At 36.8% G+C, this 19,099-nt stretch overlaps 1 protein-coding gene and 1 non-coding gene across 2 annotated transcripts; one reads left to right on the top strand and one right to left on the bottom strand.

The window, feature by feature from the left end:
* Positions 1 to 6,274: 6,274 nt before the first annotated feature.
* On the bottom strand, positions 6,275 to 8,227 carry LOC135147178 (uncharacterized). Its single transcript, XM_064080030.1, has 2 exons — positions 8,066 to 8,227; positions 6,275 to 7,999 (listed from the first exon to the last, which is right to left on the bottom strand). The coding sequence occupies exons 1-2, from the start codon at positions 8,225 to 8,227 to the stop codon at positions 6,275 to 6,277; spliced, it is 1,887 nt and encodes a 628-aa protein (XP_063936100.1).
* A 130-nt stretch (positions 8,228 to 8,357) lies between these two features.
* Positions 8,358 to 8,464, top strand: LOC135147437 (small nucleolar RNA R71). The gene has a single exon (XR_010285014.1). It is a non-coding gene; the product is annotated as a small nucleolar RNA R71 (small nucleolar RNA).
* Positions 8,465 to 19,099: the final 10,635 nt, after the last annotated feature.

Here is a 19,099-nt window from a genome sequence, read left to right as displayed (position 1 = left end):
TTTTAAATATTAAATAATAATATTTGTAAAAAAAGAATTCGAATATTTGTAAATTCCGATAATTACAATAATATTTGAAAATTCTGATCATAACAATAATATTTGTAAATTCTGATTATAACAATATTATTTTACAAAAAATTTCTTTTTTTACAAATGTTTTCCTCTTTTTTTCGATTTCGTTTGTAAATATAATTCGAATATTTAATATTTGTAAATATTAAACAATAATATTTGTAAAAATATTGAATTCAAATATTTGTAAATTCTGATTATAACAATAATATTTGCAAATTTTGATTATAACAATATTATTTTACAAATATTTTCTTTTTTTACAAATGTTTTATTCTTTTTTTTTTTCCGATTTCGTTTATTATGTTTACCCTATTTGTAAATATAATTTGAATAGTTAATATTTGTAAATATTAAACAATAATATTAGTAAAAATATTACTCCCTCCGTCCCTTTGATATGTATACGTTTGGATTGGACACGGAGACTAAGAAAAGTGTATAAAGTAATATAAAATGAGAGGAAAGAGAAAGAAAAGTGAGTAAAGTGGTGGGACCCATCAATATATAATTGATAAATTTGTAAAAGTATATGGAAGTAGTGGGTGGTTGGAATTTTTATATTATAAAAGGTTACCACTTTGAGAAGGTTTTGAAATGTATAGAATTGAGTGGGACATCCAAAAAGGGAAAGTGTATAGAAATCAGAGGGATGGAGGGAGTATTGTTATATTTGTAAATTCCGATTATAACAATAATATTTGAAAATACAGATTATAACAATAATATTTGTAAATTCTGATTATAACAATATTATTTTACAAATATTTTCTTTTTTGAAAATATTTTCCTCTTTTTTTCGATTTTGTTTATTATGTTTACCCTATTTGTAAATATAATTCAAATATTTAATATTTGTAAATATTAAACAATAATTTTTGTAAAAAAAATTCAAATATTTGTAAATTCCGATTATAACAATAATATTTGAAAATTCAGATTATAACAATAATATTTATAAATTCTGATTATAACAATATTATTTTACAAATATTATTCTAAAAATATTATTCGAATTCTTTTTTTACAAATATTATTATTTAATATTTAAAAATATTAACTATTCGGATTATATTTACAAATATGGTTAACATAATAAACAAAATTGGAAATAAAAAGAAAATATTTTTGTAAAAAAAATATTCGTAAGATGATATTATTATAATTGGAATTTACAAATATTATTATTATAATATTTATAAATAATATTATTATTATATTATTGTTATTATTTTACAAATATGTGGTTATTCTCAAGTCCATTCAAAGATTACATAAAAAAAAAAAAATCAAAAACGTAACATGCATGCCTGCTTTACCATTCCATGTGCCTCTTCTTTGTAAAACCAGAACCAGCACTGAGGTCGCCCTATACACGGGCGATCCATGCTGAAAAAAATACATACAGGGGTCGTCCATGGCTGGGGCGACCCATGCTTTGGCCAAAATTTAGTTTGGGTCGCCCGAGTTGAATTGAATTAGACTGGTTAGTTTTGAAAAGTTGAACGTAAACTGATTAGTTTTGAAAACTTTACGTTCAAGCTGGTTAGAAAAGTAAGGGAGCCGATATTAGACCTATATTATTAGATTATAAGTTTGGCTTCTTCCGCATTGTTAGGTATACCGACCAATATACTGTATGGATTTAAACAAAGTACAATATTCTACGGATGATAAGGAAATGGAACAAAACAAAGAGAATTTATCATTTTCCAGTAATATGGCACAGGCCAACGCCAGTACACAACAGTTTGGTGGTTAGTTTTGATTCATATAGATTATGGTAATGCCCTGTTTGTATTGCAGAATCAAATTCTGCTTCTGCTTTCTATTTTTCTTGACCCGTTTGTCTAAATAAGTAGAAGCACTTTTAAGAAATTGAAAATGTTAGCTTCTCTCTCTCAGCTTAAGGTTGCCTCGTAGGCACCAAAAACCACTATCAGTCACACCAGGACAAAGTCAAGGTTTGTTTTCCACATAAATTCCATGACTTTTTACATTAGTAGTAATTGTTACTCCCTCCGTCCCGCTCAATTGTTTACATTGGAGGGGGACACGGAGACCAAGACAATGTATAAAAACTGAGTAAAGTTAGATGAAAAGTGGGTAAAGTGGTGGATTTAATAATAGATTTGAGATAGTGGAGGAAAGTAGTGGGTGTAATAGTAGTTTTTATTGTTAAATATGAGATAGTAGGGGAAGATAGTGGGTGTAATGATGAGAAAAACTTACTATTTATAGTAACGTAAAGAAATGAGAGGGACATCCCAAAATAGTAACTGTAAAGAAATGAGAGAGACAGAGGGAGTATTACAATTCTTGCAAACAATGTGCTTCTTCCAAGTACGCATCACAATCTAGAGAAACATAGTCCTAGGATACCAACAAGTTTGGGGAAGCTACAAGCCACGCCTTCGATTGAGGAAGGTTTTTCTTTAACTTCGATACATACGCATGAGCCAAAAGTGGGTCACAAGTAACATCCGACATTTTCTAAAGGGAATGTGAGAACAAGGTTATTCAAGAGCCCCTTATCACCTTTTTCGATGAATACATGTATGTTTTACGACGTCTCTTACTAGATTACATCATGTATAACCTACCTAGGAAGACATATTTATCACATGATACTGATGAATGTTGTCAAAAACAAAGATATTTGGTGCCCCATTATCACCTTAATTCATTATTAAAGGTAGTAATGGTCCACAGACAAAGACTACAAAATCCAGGCTTCGGGGTAAGTTCTACTACATCTGTGATTGGTGTGCATTTATTGTGTTATATATTTTGGTAAATATGCAAACTACAACTGCAGGAAAGACAAAACCAAAAATGAATAAAGAAAAAGGAAAAGAGACAAAGTTTGTAGAAAATAGAGGTGTGAAATTATTTATGCTCATATAGTATACAAATTGGAGAGTTTACACTTAAGGAAATTACTAACTGATAGGGCCCACTTTACACCCCCGTTATCACCAGCATGGCCTCCCCGCAGATAGCTTAGAAGCCATCAGACAACGGGTGTTCCCGTCATCCAACACGTGACAAGTGGATGCGGGTGTTGCATCTTCTATAAATAAGAGCCTTAGGTGAGAGATTGGAGGTAAGTTGATTCTCACTAGCAACCTCTACTATCATAAAATCATAAATAAATGGTCATCTGATTATCACGCCGGAGGTGCCGAACGGGCCCCACCCTTGGTCATTGTTTTGCAGGAACCTCTGGACAACAAAGATCACTCCGGTCACAGTCCTGGGAAGATGGGGGAACAAATATGTACTTATCATTTGGCACGCCAGGAAGGGGGTGGATTTGTGGAAGTTCCTCCCCTGACCTTTTCCCTAAGTTACAAAGCGTCGGAAGAAAATCACACCCACAAACCACACCTAAAGCCACAACCTAGTCCAGGACGGGCGATGAAAAGACCGGAGTGATTACTGGATTTGCCAAAAGTATGGTAAAAATCAAGTTTTTTGGCGTCGCTGAAACATGCACCTTAGGATTTGTATTTGTTTTAAAGCTTCCTGGGAAGCATCGTTGCAGATCTGAGCAAAAGAGAGTACTATCGGTCCAACTCGTTTTTTGACTCAGCAACTCAGTTGTGACTCGCTAAATGGCCCTAACTCGGCAACTCAGTTTGGCTCAGCACTTCAACTCGGCCCTAATAGTGAACTTCACGTCTCATTTTTGCATCTGTTGTTCGCACAAAATCACGCAAGCGTACATGGTCACAAGTAATATAGAATATAATTCAAGTTCGTTCCCACAGAGACTGGTGTATTCAGAAATATGCACTTATGCAACAATGTATGGTTATTATTCAATGCTTGGACAAATAACAATTTGGTTGGTTTTATCTAAATTAACTAAATAAACTCGAATTATAACTAAGTGATTAAACTAGATTACTTATGAGAATAAAACATGGGATTCTAACTTCATTATATACTTTATTCAGAGTTATGCCTTTATCGATATGCGATGGTTGATAACTAATCAGATAACACGAAACTGATACACGCTATCTTTCAATATACGTGCACCACAGTGTTTCACATCCACAATTAAGATAGAAGGTAAACAGACACCAATTATGCTTAGACCCTATATGTCTAAAAGATTTGAAAACATAATGGTTGAAGATCAAGTTATCTATCAAGATTATATAGGGCGATGCAAGATGGTTAAAATCACACCACTAATCATGTATATCGAATACATAATCCTATGTTCGCACGACAAGTTTAAAATCAATATATCCACTGTCACTTTAATAAAGATTAACACATAACTTAGATGTTAGCTACGCATCCAAGAAGAATAAGCACAACCAATACGAAGAAATCAAACATTCATCACACAAATAATTAGGGCAAATCAACTACTGAAATCCGTATATAAATCCGCTAGAATCCCACGATAATGATTAGATCATAATCGAACTTCTCATCATCATGGGAATAAGAGTAAACATGGTTCTAAACAGTCTAAAAAATATCAAAAGAGTAAAACAAGAGTTGCAAAAAAAATCTGAATGAGCATCCAAAGTTACGCCTACTTCGAAGAATTACAAAAGTAAAAACAATGAAATTCGATCTCCTCCGTAGCCGTCACATGCTCCTTAGAATGTTTTTAGGTTGTATTTTAGGTTCCCCAAGACTTTCTTTAAGTTCCCCAGCAAACGGACCTTCAAACGGATCAAAAACGGGCAAAACGGGCCTTTTTTCCCTCCAGAGTGGGGCGGGCGCGCCACAATTGGCGCGGGAGCGCCACCCCACTTATTTCTTGGCGCGGGCGCGCCACTTTCGCAGCCCCGCGCTACCGGCGCTTCCGTGTCCATAACTTTTGACTCGCACATCCGATTGCTTCGCTGTTTTTTTTTTTCACTTGAAGCTATGAATCTCCTCTCTATCCTCCTTCCAAGAAACCTACACAAGACAACACTAAAACGTATCAAATCCATCAAAAGCTTGAGGCCAGATCATCAGTTTAAGTTAAAATGAAGGCTTCCAAGTGGATATAAAATCCACTTATCACACCCCCAAACTTAAATCGATGCTTGTCCTCAAGCATAGACACACACACAAATACTAATAATGAAATGCATGAATGCAACTAAATGCCTACATCTAATCAAATCATGAAGTGTGATCCTTGTTAACATAGAGTCCTCAGAATATGCAACATTCTCGGCATTCATCTCTTGCACATATTAGCCATGCTCTCTTCCACTACAAGTGTGAAGTGCATCGTGTGTGCTAGCATGCTCTCTAGTGAAACAAAACAAAGACTATCAAACACAGAGTCCTCACTATGAGCCGTTTATCTGAATAAGGTTTAAACACCTCTTTACTAAAGAGTCAACTACAGTTTAAGGTCACTAAAGAATTCCTATGCCTCTCCTATTTTTTTCTATTTTTTTCCTTTTTCTTCCTAAGTCTAAGGTTGGGACGCTTCTCAGTGTAAGTGGGTCACGACCGCCATTCGACTTCGCTTATTCCTTTTTTTTTGAAATCAAGTAATTCTCCAGTAATCAAGGGTTGTGAAAAGTCACCAAGAATTAGCTTATTCTAATACATTTGCACTTAATACCAGCACAAGTACATGGATAGTCCCTTTCACATGACATTGAATTCTACCCATTGATCTCAAAGGAGTACCTGATAATTTTTATTCTTTTTTTTTTCCCTCTTTTTTTTAAGAAAAACATATTCATCCCTTAACTCCCCCAAACTTAAGATTTACAAACTTTAAGTTCAAAAAGGGAATAATCCAAACTCTACGCTTGACTCAACGCGAGGACTCGAGAAATAAGTTAGTCTAAGTCTTATCTCTAGAGCATAAATGTAATTACAATTTACACACAAGCAGTTTCCAAGTAACGAGGCATCACATATGATAAAGACTACTAGCCAAGAAATTATGCACATAAACTCATCATAGGAAATCAACTTGGAACACAACTTTCATGATTCAAGCATATGCACTATATGAAACTACTAACACATACTAAACAGAAGCATATATATAAAAAAAAACACGTACTAATATGCAAACTATATGAGATAATATGCTAAACTAAATGCATCATGCAACCTATATGAACACACACTACCACTAATCCTTAGATTACCACCCCCAAACTTAAAATATTCAATGTCCTCATTGAAGGTGATAATAAGGATAGACACGTACCTAGATGTCGGGAGGATCACCCTCCTCGGGTGGAGGATCAGGTGGTGAATATACCATGCCCTCTCCAAACACTGGCCAATCAACCTCAACACCAATGAATCGAAAAGAACTCCCAAGAGCCTGAGTCAAATCCTCTACAAAACGGCGGTGAATGTCATGCATGTCATCTATACGCCGAGTCAACCTCCTAAACTGCACATCACTTAAGAGATCCGGTGGTAGTTTGAGTTCGATTTTGAGAGCTTTTTCAATAGATGGTTTAAGATGCTCTTGAAAATTTTTAAGCTCTGCTACTCCTTCATCTTCGAAATCAGAATCCCCTATTAAGACTCTCTCTAAGGTACCTGGCCTTAGCTGTTGCCCAATCTCAGAAGTTGTTACAACTTCTAGTGGCTCCACCTTAAAGCATTCTTCTTCGTCTGTTGGAAATTTCATTGCGTTGAACACCTTAAAAATGACACTTTGATCTTGAACTCTCATTGTAAGCTCTCCTTTTTGCATATCGATCAAAGTTTGGCCTGTAGCTAAGAACGGCCTTCCTAAGATAATGAGAATCTTCTTATCCTCCTCGAAGTCTAGAATGACAAAATCAGTGGGGAAGATGAGCTTATCCACTTTAACCAAGATGTTTTCCACTATACTTCTCGGGTATGTGATGGACCGATCAGCCAGTTGTAAGGACATGTTTGTAGGTTTCGGCTCCGGCAGACCAAGTTTCTTGAAGACAAACAATGGCATCAGATTGATACTAGCTCCCAAGTCACACAAACACTTGTCGAAAGATAACTTGCCAATAGTGCATGGTATTGTGAAACTTCCCGGATCCTTGAGTTTCGGAGGTAATTTTTGTTGCAACACCGCACTACACTCCTCCGTCAAAGCTACAGTTTCCAACTCCTCAAGCTTGAGTTTCCGTGATAGAATACCTTTCATTAATTTAGCATAAATCGGCATTTGTTCTAGAGCCTCCGCAAAAGGTATGTTGATTTGTAATTTCTTGAAAACCTCTAGAAACTTAGCGAATTGTTTGTCGAGCTTATGCTTCTGAAGTCTCTTTGGAAAAGGTGGAGGTGGATATACTTGCTTGACCCCATCATCAGATTTAGGACTAGACTTCTCAGCTGATTCCTTGCTTGCCTCCTCGTTGATTTCTTTCTTGTCAGCATCAACAATAGTTTTTTCACTATCAGATTTAGATGAGAGCACGGGTGTTTCAACCTGTTGATTGTTCTCTTCCTTGTCATGCTCTGTTGCTGAATCTTTTTCCTTAGTAACCTTTTCGGACTTCAAGGTGACTGCCTGTACATGTTCTTTCACCTCTTTCTTGCCCGGATTGGCTTCGGTATCACTAGGAAGAGTTCCTTGTGGTCTGTTGATCAACGCGTTAGCAATCTGCCCAATCTGGTTCTCCAAAGTCTTGACTGACATCGCTTGGCTTTTAATCATTAGTTTAATCTCTTCCCATGCAGATCTTTCTTTGAAAGATTGTCCAACCACCCCATGATTTTGTTGCTGGAATCCAAGGTGATTGAATTGCTGCGTCGGTGCAAATTGTTGTTGAAAACCAGAAGGGTTGAAATGTCTAGCTCCTTGCTGCTGAAACTGTTGCTGCGGTTGTGGCATGAAGTTCTGATTGTTGCTCCAGCTAAAATTCGGATGATTTCGATTATTGGGATGATAATTGGCAGGAGCTGGCTGCTGAGACCTCTGGAAGTTGCTCACAAACTGAGCGGATTCATTAGATATAGCACAGTGATCAGAAGAATGTGCACCCGCACAAAGCTCTCAAACAGTAGGTGGTGGTTGAACTCCAAAATTAGCTAAAGAATCCACCTTCATAATAAGAGCCTTAAGTTGAGCAGTCAAGGCTGTAGTAGCATCAACACCTAGAATTCCTGTTGCCTTTCCCTGATGAAGACGCTGAGTATGATTTTGATATTCGTTTGCAGCCATCATCTCGATCAACTCATAAGCTTCATCATAGTTCTTAGCCCATGGAGCTCAACCTGATGCTGCATCCAGCATTGGTCTCGATTGAGGTCCCAAGCCATTATAGAAGCAATTAATCACCATCCAATCAGGCATCCCATGATGTGGGCACGTTCGAAGCATTTGCTTGTAGCGTTCCCACGCTTCACATAAAGTTTCACCAGATAGCTGAGAGAATTGAGTGATAGCATTCCTGATTGCAGCTGTTTTGGCCATAGGGAAGTACTTAGTATGAAATTTCTGAGCCAGATCCTCCCATGTCGTAATAGATCCCGCCGGAAGAGAATGCAACCATCCCTTAGCTTTATCCCTCAGAGAAAATGGGAACAGCCTCAATTTGATGGCATCTTCAGTAACACCATTGAACTTGAAAGTGTCGCAGATCTCAATGAAATCCCGAATATGCATATTCGGATCCTCTGTCGGAGAACCCCCAAACTGCACTAAGTTCTATACCATCTGAATGGTGCTCGGTTTGATCTCAAAAGTGGTGGCCTGGATTGTTGGCCTAACAATGCTCGACTGAATATCATTGATTTTAGGCTCAGAAAAAGCCTTAAGAGCCTTAGTATCATTCGCCACTGGTGGTTGATCACCCATTGTAGTACTCACTATCGTTTCCGCTTTTGCCAATGCTTCTTTACGGGCCTGAGAACGTGCTCGCATACACGTCACTCAAGTACCTGAAACACACACAAACGAAATAAAAGTGAGAAAAGAATCCAAGTCAGTGAACTTTAACGACCAATGATGACAAGCACATAAACTAAACTATAACACCGAGTCCCCGGCAGCAGCGCCAAAAACTTGTTCGCACAAAATCACGCAAGCGTACGTGGTCACAAGTAATATAGAATATAATTCAAGTTCGTTCCCACAGAGACTGGTGTATTCAGAAATATGCACTTATGCAACAATGTATGGTTATTATTCAATGCTGGGACAAATAACAATTTGGTTGGTTTTGTCTAAATTAACTAAATAAACTCGAATTATAACTAAGTGATTAAACTGGATTACTTATGAGAATAAAACATGAGTTTCTAACTTCAATATATACTTCATTCAGAGTTATGCCTTTATCGATATGTGATGGTTGATAACTAATCATATAACACGAAACTGATACACGCTATCTTTCAATATACGTGCACCATACTGTTTCACATCCACAATTAAGATAGAAGGTAAACAGACATCAGTTATGCTTAGACCCTATATGTCTATAAGATTTGCAAACATAATGGTTGAAGATCAAGTTATCTATCAAGATTACTTAAGGCGATGCAAGATGGTTAAAATCACACCAATAATCATGTATATCGAATACATAATCCTATGTTCGCATGGCAAGTTCTAAATCAATATATCCACTGTCGCTTCAATAAAGATTAACACATAACTTAGATGTTAGCTACGCATCCAAGTAGAATAAGCACAACAATACGAAGAAATCAAACATTCATCACACAAATAATTAAGGCAAATCAACTACTGAAATCCATAAATAAATCTGCTAGAATCCCATGATAATGATTAGTTCATAATCAAACTTCTCATCATCATGGGAATAAGAGTAAACATTGTTCTAAATAGTCTAAACAATATCAAAAGAGTAAAACAAGAGTTGCGAAAAAAATTCCGAATGAGCATCCAAAGTTATGCCTACGTCGAAGAATTACAAAAGTAAAAACAATGAAATTCGATCTCCTCCATAGCCGTCACGTGCTCCTTAGAATGTTTTTAGGTTGTATTTTAGGTTCCCCAAGCCTTTCTTTAAGTTCTCCAGCAAACGGGCCTTCAAACGGATCAAAAACGGGCAAAACGGGCCTTTTTTTCCGTCCAGAGTGGGGCGGCCGTGCCACAATTGGCGCGGGCGCGCCACCCCACTGATTTCTTGGTGCGGGCGCGCCAAAGGTGGCGCGGGCACGCCACTTCCGTAGCCCCGCGCTGCCGGTGCTTCCGTGTCCATAACTTTTGACTCGCACATCCGATTGCTTCGCCCTTTTTTTTCACTTGAAGCTATGAATTTCCTCTCTATCCTCATTCCAAGAAACCTACACAACACAACACTAAAACATAACAAAAACATCAAAATATTGAGGCCAGATCATCAGTTTAAGTCAAAATAAAGGCTTCCAAGTGGATATAAAATCCACTTATCATCTGTACTGGAAATCTTAACTCACAAATTCTGGTAAGGAATGTGCGAATGAATTCCAAATCTCAGGTATGATTTTAAATAATTACAAGGCCAATTATTAGATATTGAGAGCCTGAACAAGATGGATGTTCATGTTGTTGGGTTTGTTGAGTCATATTCGGAATAGGATTATGATTTGGTTTGAAATATTTGGACTCCAATTAGAGTTAGGTATTTCAAAGTTAGACTCCTATTTTGGTTAGGCCATTTTCTTCTCTTATAATACTCTCATGTAATTTTAAAATCACAACACAACAAAACTGTGAGATATCAATAAAATTAGTGTGGCTTGTGGAATAGGATTTTCCGAAACATGTAAATCTTTGTCTTGTGTGATTGTCGTTTGTTTTCTTGTTCTTGTTTATTAGCTTTTGGGTTTTGCTTTCGTTGTTGTATACTCAACAACTGGTATCAAGAGCCGAGGTTCTCAGGCTAGTGGGAGCGATGGCAGAAGATGGGAAAATAAAGATCGAGAAATTTGATGGAAGAGATTTTGGGTTCTGGAAGATGCAGATAGAAGATTATCTATATCAGAAAAAGCTACATGAATCGTTAGAAGAGAAGAAGCCAGCTTCAATGTATGAGACAACATGGAAGTTATTGGACAGGCAGGCTATGGGGGTTGTCATATTGACTTTGGCGAAGAACGTTGCTTACAATATCTTCAAGGAAACGACAACTTATGGATTGATCAGGGCTTTATCAAACGTGTATGAGAAGCCGTCTGCTTCAAATAAGGTATATCTGATTCGCTTGTTATTTGCCACGAAATTGAATGAAGGTGATCGTGTTGCTGATCATGTTAACAAATTTAATTCTATACTATCAAGACTGACTCTGTAGATATTATATTCCATGATGAAGTACAAGACTTATTGTTGGTATCCTCGTTACCTGATAGTTGGTTAGGATTTGTCACTGCAATTTGTAATTCATCAGGGAGTGGTAAGATGACTTTTGATGGAGTTCGAGATTCGGTTCTTGGAGAAGAAATTCGGAGGAGAAACCCAAGAGAGTCGTCAGGTTCCTTGTTGAGTGCTGAGGGTAGAGGTAAAAAGACCAAAAGGGGGAAGAATTAGGGGCGTCACAGATCGAAGTCACAGAAGAGAGGACAATCCAAAGATCGCAAAAATATAGTTTGTTGGAATTGTCAAAAGAAGGGTCATTTCAGAAATCAGTGTACAGCTCCCGTAGCTCTTAAAGGTAAGAAGAAAGAAGATGATTCGGCTAATATAGTTGAAGAAGTGGTGAATGACGATGCGTTGATTTGTTGTGTTGAATGTTCTGTTGAATCATGGGTTATGGATTTTGGTGCGTCATTCCATGCTACCCCTTGCAAGGATTTGATGTTAAATTTCAGAGCTGAAAATTTTGGTAAAGTCTGTCTTGCTGATGATGAGACTTTGGATATTGTGGGAATGGGAGATATTAATCTCAAAACCTCTTTGGGAACTGATTGGATGTTGAAAGATGTAAGGTACATTCCTGAACTGAAGAAGATGTTGTTATCTGTGGGTCAGTTAGACAAGGAAGGGTATCGAGTTACCTTGGAGACGGACAATCAGAAGGTTATAAAGGGGAATCTTGTTGTTGCTCGCGGAGAGAAAACGAGGAGGTTGTATATAATTGAACAATCTAGGTGTGAAGTAAATTCAATTGTAGATAAGATTGGTTCTTCAACTTTGTGGCACCAAAGGCTTGGACAGATGAGTGAAAAGGGTATGAAGCTGTTAGCTTCCAAGGGGAAGATTCTAGAGCTGAAGAATGTGGAAGTTGGTTTTTGCGAGCCATGTGTTCTTGGAAAACAGAAACGGGTTACTTTTGCAAAATCAGAGAGGAGACCCAAGGCGGAGAAGTTAGAGCTGATTCGTACGGATGTATATGGTCCAACAACAGTTGTGTCACTAGGAGGATCTTGCTACTAAGTTACTTTCATTGATGATTCCACCAGAAAGGTATGGGTTTATTTTCTGGAAAAAAAATCAAATGTGTTTGTAACTTTTAAGAAGTGGAAGAATGAAGTTGAAAATCAGACTGGTTTGAAGATTAAGAGTTGATTTCAGATAATGGTGGTGAGTATAGTAGTGATGAGTTTAAAAGCTATTGCGCGGAATATAAGATTAGAATGATTAAAACTATTCCAGAGACACCACAACAGAATGGGGTTGGGTAGCGCATGAATAGAACCTTGAATGAGAAGGCCAGGAGTATGAGATTACATGCACGGTTGCCAAAGATGTTTTGGGCAGACGCAGTTTACACAACAGCGTATCTCATAAATAGCGTACTTTCAGTTCCTTTGGGGTTTAAGATTCCTGAAGAAGAGTGGCAGGGAAAGGAGGTAAATATTTCACACTTGCGAGTTTTTGGGTGTGTTTCTTATGTACGCATTAAAGAATCTGACAGGGACAAGTGTATCTTCATTATTTATGGCTCAGATGATATGGGTTATCATTTCTGGGATGAACACATGAAGAAGGTTGTTAGAAGTAGATATGTTACTTTTAATGAGAATGCAGTATATAAGGATAAGCTTGTAGTTGATTTTGAATTTACAAAGGAACAACCTGAAAAAGAGAAGGCAGTGCTTGATGATATTACAGAAGAAGATCTTGCAAGAAATAGTGGGAGTTTTGATAATGTTCCAGTTACTCCAGAGGCTGAGGTAAGAAAATCTAGCACAACTGTGAGGCCACCACAAAGATTTTCACCTTTAGCATATTATATGTTATTGACTGAGGATGTAGAGCCTCAGTGTTATTCAGAGGCACTTCAGGTGGATGATTCAGTTAATTGGAAATTAGTTATGGAAGAAGAGACGAATTCTCTTGTGAAGAATGATACTTGGTGTTTAACGGAATTACCAGTAGGGAAGAAGGCTTTACAGAATGAGTGGGTGTTCAGGATCAAAGATGAACCTAATGGTAGCAAGAGGTACAAATAAAGGTTAGTAGTCAAGGGTTATCAACAGAAAAAAGGTATTGACTATACTGATATATTTTCTCCGGTTGTTAAGATGACTACTATCAAAATTGTGTTAAGTATTGTGGCTGCTGAGGAATTACATCTAGAGTAACTAGATGTTAAAACCGCGTTCTTACATGGTGATCTTGATGAAGACATCTACATTGTACAACCAGAGGGTTTTCAGATGGCCAGGAAAGAAAACCTTGTTTGCAAGCTAATAAAAAGCTTGTATGGTTTGAAGCAAGCACCACGACAATGGTACTTGAAGTTTGACAACTTTATGATGAGGAATGGGTACACAAGGAGTGCAATGGATCATTGCTATTACTTTAAACAGTTTGACTCATCATATATCATATTGTTTTTATATGTTGATGACATGTTAATAGAAGGATCAAACATGAGGGAAATCAACAAGTTAAAGAGACAGATGTCTGAAGAGTTTGAGATAAAAGATATGGGTGCTGTAAAACAGACACTTGGTATGAGCATTATGAGGGATATATCTGAAGGTACATTAAAATTATCCCAGGAGAATTACATCGGGAAATTGTTGGAGAAATTTAGTATCCATGATGCGAAGACCAGAAGTACACCGTTGGCAACTCACTTTAATCTTAAAAAGAAGCAGTCACCTAAAACAGATGAAGACACGGAATATATGGCTAAAGTTCCATATGCGTCTGCAGTTGGTAGTTTAATGTATACTATGGTGTGTACAAGGCCAGACTTTGCTCATGCAGTGAGAGTTGTTAGAGGGTTCATGTCTAATCTAGGGAAAGAGCATTGGGAAGCAGTCAAGTGGTTGTTGTGCTACTTGAAAGGTAGATCCAATATTGCATTATGTTACAAAAAGAAAGATGTTATCTTGGAAGGGTTCTCTGATGCAGATTTGGGTGGATGTTTGGATACAAGAAGGAGTACTACGGGATATTTTCACTTTGGGTGGCACCGCAGTGAGTTGGATGTCTCGATTTCAAAAGAGTGTTGCTCTTTCAACCACAGAAACAGAATATATATCTATCTCTGAAGCAAGCAAGTAGATGATTTGGTTGAAGAATTCTCTTGAGGAGTTGGGTAAGAAACAGGCGGACAATTCTTTGTATAGCGACAGTCAGAGTGCATTCATCTTGCGAAGAATCCTGTGTTTCATGCTAGGACAAAGCATATTCAGCTAAGATATCACTTTACAAGAGAGTTGATTAGCAATGATACTTTGTCCTTGAAGAAAACCCTTGGTTCAAAGAATCCTGCAGATATGTTGACTATGGTGGTTACCAGTGAAAAGTTGAAGCTTTGCATAGCTTTAACTAGCCTTCAGAATTGATTGATGAGAAGGCACTACACTAGTTTGAGTTATTGATTGAAGTAGTGGATTTTACTAGATTTACAAGTACTAAAGTGAAGTGAAGATGAGGTCAGACTCCAAGTGGGAGGTTGTTGGGTTTGCGGAGTCAGATTCAGAATAGGATTATGATTTGGTTAGAAATATTTGGACTCCAATTAGAGTTAGGTATTTCAAAGTTAGACTCCTATTTTGGTTAGGCCAATTTCTTTTCTTATAAATACTCCCATGTAATTGTATAATCACAACACAACAAAATTGTGAGAGATCGATAAAATTAGTGTGGTTTGTGGAGTAGGATTTTCTGAACCACGTAAATCTTTGTCTTGTGTGATTGTCGTTTATTTTCTTGTTCTTGTTTATTCGCTTTTGGGTTTTGCTTTCTTTGTTGTATACTCAACACATGTTTTAAGTGAAGAATTGCAATTACCAAAATCACTCTCATATTATTAAGATGTTTACATTTATTACTCTGCTTAGCTTTGTCAAATTTGTGTGCCTTAATATATGCGAGCTTAAATATATACTTGTAAAAGAAAGGGCGTGACTCCCTGCCTGATATTTCTTAAGCACTAATTCATACTAGCAATGGTATCAATCTTGAGAGTGCTTGCTCTGATTACAGTACTCAATATATTTATCTATGATCTATACGCTAGATTTAACGTTCCCAGAACTTCATATATATTGACTTGGTAGCCTTGAGCTTCTTCTGCGTGTTGTTGTTAAATCATGTACTAGAGGCTAAACCTTTTCTGCTATTGTTAACCGAATTTACACTCACTAATGTAGCAGTAGTTAAGCTATTATTTTATCAAAGAGTACAGAGGTAATTACAAGCCTCACTAGCATAGGCTCCCTACATCTATCAGTCTTTTCTAGCTGGCTTGCTTGAAATTGTGTTTTACAGTACCAAGCTCCTTACATCTATCAATATATCATTTTCTTTTTACGTACTATTCAAATAGACCAACACTACTATATTTATTGCACAATCCTCTTCTGTCAAAGTATTTTAACTCAGCTCACTGATTCTTCTACTTTTGCACTTGCGTTTATATTGGAGCATTTTCACTGATTCTTCTACGTTTTGTTTCTTACTATACTTTGCATGATATTTCACAAGTTTGGTGCGTATACTCTTGTCAGCTTAGTTCAACACATTGTTCACTTTCACAATGTTGCTACTTCACACACTTAATTGTCTCTGAACATTGTCAATATAGTCGTTTATTGTTTAGTCTTACTACATTATTGAACTCTACGTATCATTTTTTTATATAACAAATTTACCATTTCTTTGCTCACTCGCAATATCTTGGCTTTCTTTAAACGTTTTTCCATCCAAAACCAGTCTTTTCTTTTGTATATACTATCGTTGGGTACATCTTTCATATACGACAATATTATTAAGGAACCCCTGCGGCTCTAAGTATTAATAGCTCCTCCGTTCATGTGTCCCTGGAAAGAAATTATACTCCCTCCGTCCCATTTTATGTGACCTCATTTCCTTTTTGGGACGTCCCAAAAAGAATGAACCTATCATACTTACTATTTTTGAACACTACCTTTCACTATTACGCCCACTATCTCTTTATTTTATACTCTTCTTTATTAAACAAACACTATTACACCCACTACTTTCCTCCACTATCTATTAAAATATTAATGGGTCCCACCACTTTACCCACTTTTCAACTCAACTAACTCACTTTCACTACTTTTTCCTTAATCTCCGTGAAAGTCAAACGAGGTCACTTAATATGGGACGGAGGGAGTATTCATTTGCATACTTGTGTTTAAATGGTATTTAGTTGGTAATTGTAAGGCCAGAAGCATCCAATGTACTTGCTCTAGTAAAAAATCACCTACATGATGTGATTGAGGCTATAATTTATATTGGCAATATTGTAGAGACAAATTAACTCATAGTTACTTACCGATAAATTGCTTATATTCATAAATAAGAAATAGCTTCATGATTTGTTGCAATGTTGATTTAGTGTTATAATTGCTTTAATGGAAAAATTCTTCTCGGCTTTTTAGTTTATTTTCAGTTTATTACTTCTCTTCGGTTGTCGACCAACTTAGTCTTCCTGCCTGGACTCGAGCAATTCAATGTTATTATTTTATTTTTAAACCTCTTAATCGCCTAATTTTTGTCTGTAATACTACTCTCAACTTGGCGGAATAGATAATTCAGAGAACTTGCATGTAAATGAAAATCTGATAAACTCTTTACCCGAGATTAAATCCGGTCCTGGCCTCATTCTTTACATGATTAGTAGACTCTAAAAGTATAAGTGAAGTGCACGTTTTTACAACTCTACATGTATGCAGAATCTTTATATATGTTCAAATAAATGGATGTTTATATGGCATCCATGTTGACACTGATTTACGCTGATATATTGGGAAAGAGTTGTATAAATCCAAACAAATCAATTTGCAAGGGCAAGTCTGGTAAACATATCAAAATAACAACATTCTATACTCCTGCAAGCATCATCTTTAATGCATATAAATGTCTCTAACTACTTTTCAAGTCTAGCTAAATTCCTAATAATTATATGGCATCTATTGTTGCCTTCACTCTGCTTTATTTCAAGTGTTCTGAAGTAGCTGCAGAACCATATTGGCAAAGGCGAAAAGAAAAAGTATTTGTATATTCAAGTTTAACTCTCAGCAAAAGAGAAAAGATAAAGAAAATCTACTCAGCCGCAGTCTCCTCGGTCCTGGGAGCTCCAGTGCTTTGAGTAATCCAAAGCTTTATGGTTAAAAAACGCTTTCATTTCAACTTTGGCGTCAGTGGGGATTCATTTCTGCTGGAAATTCCTTTAGAGAATTCCATTTCAGCGTAATCATAAATTTCTTGGAAATGACAATGGGAGTATTGACCTGAAGCTTATCATGCTGGATTATCATATAAATTTTCTCCTAGTTGCTGCTTTGAGGGAGATACAAGACAAAAGCTGAAAATTACACTTCTTGGCAAGAGGATTCCAAGCTTCCTTAAGTTGTTCATCACTGTTTCCAGGACTTGTCAAGGGAACTGCAAAGAATCAACAGAGAATTATGTGATACAAGCAAAGCAGGCTAATGAATCAAGAACTCAGTAAGATGAATCCGGAAGGGCTCCGTTTTTCTTCCTGATTCTATCAACAGCAAACAACTGGGGGAGAATTATACCGACATAAACTATACTTGCAGCCTTAAAGCCAGTTGATCGCGGCAGACAGCTCAAAGTTTCTTGATATGCACCATAGTTATCCAGAAACTGCAAAATCAAATGGTCCGGTACCGGTACAAGTTAATACAAAGAAAGCATCGACATGAAAGTCAGCCATCTTACAACATATCACTTGGAGCTTTAAAGAGAATGAAGAACAAAGATTTTAAGAAGGCCAAATCCAAAAATAGAGCTTCACTCATCAACATAACTTTTTAAAGAAAGGTCATAAATAAGCTGTAATCTCTCGATACCAGGCTCAGCAGCATAACAGTCTCATATTTATACCAGAAATGACACATGAGTTCTGAATTAATTTAATATTTGGTGATCTCGAAAGACATGGCCCCTGCACTTTTCTATGACTTATTCGGTATATACTATAGCCCTGTTAGATCAAAAGTTTGTAGACAGGATTGTACTAATCTGCTGGCTCAAATCTCGATGAAAAAATGTCATACAAAATTTCTATCTGGGCAATCCATCTCAAGCCCCCAAAAGCTCGACAAAACTTCCAGAACTTATCAAAAGGAACACATAATAATTAGGGCCAACATTCTCTCAACTATTAAAGAATTGGGGCACAAGATAGCAATCATTATCAAGCAGCCAAATGAAGTCCTTAACAAAATAGGAATGAAGAACTCAGGCCTCCCAAGCCAATTATCAAAATAATACAAGCCTTGCAAGAGCTACTATATAATCTGAATTTGTCTTTATTCAAACCAGGACCTTGTTCCAGGGAAAGTCAAATACTCTGGTCCTCTAGTATTGCTTGATCTACAATACAGATGAGGACTTAATAAAGCTTCAGCAGGAATCCTATTCTTGAAAACATTGGTTATTACCTTGATGGCGACATGAGAAAAATTTCAGATCCACTCTCACTCTCTAGCAATTTGTCAAGCCTCCAGGGGACCTGTAACATGTCCCGGATCTATCCTGAGCAACCAGGCAACATATAATAACCAAAAAGAGCATCGGATTTATGATGAAGGATCAACAATACTTTTACTTTGTGAAGATAACGACGAATCGAGGCTTTTCTTGTTGGTTCCCAGCTAATTAATCATGATGCACAACTCCGAAGTT

Source organism: Daucus carota, chromosome 6 (assembly GCF_001625215.2).
Source record: "Daucus carota subsp. sativus chromosome 6, DH1 v3.0, whole genome shotgun sequence".
Lineage (NCBI taxonomy): Eukaryota > Viridiplantae > Streptophyta > Magnoliopsida > Apiales > Apiaceae > Daucus > Daucus carota.
Note: the sequence above shows the minus strand (reverse complement) of the source record. Positions and strands in the feature narration are given on the sequence as shown.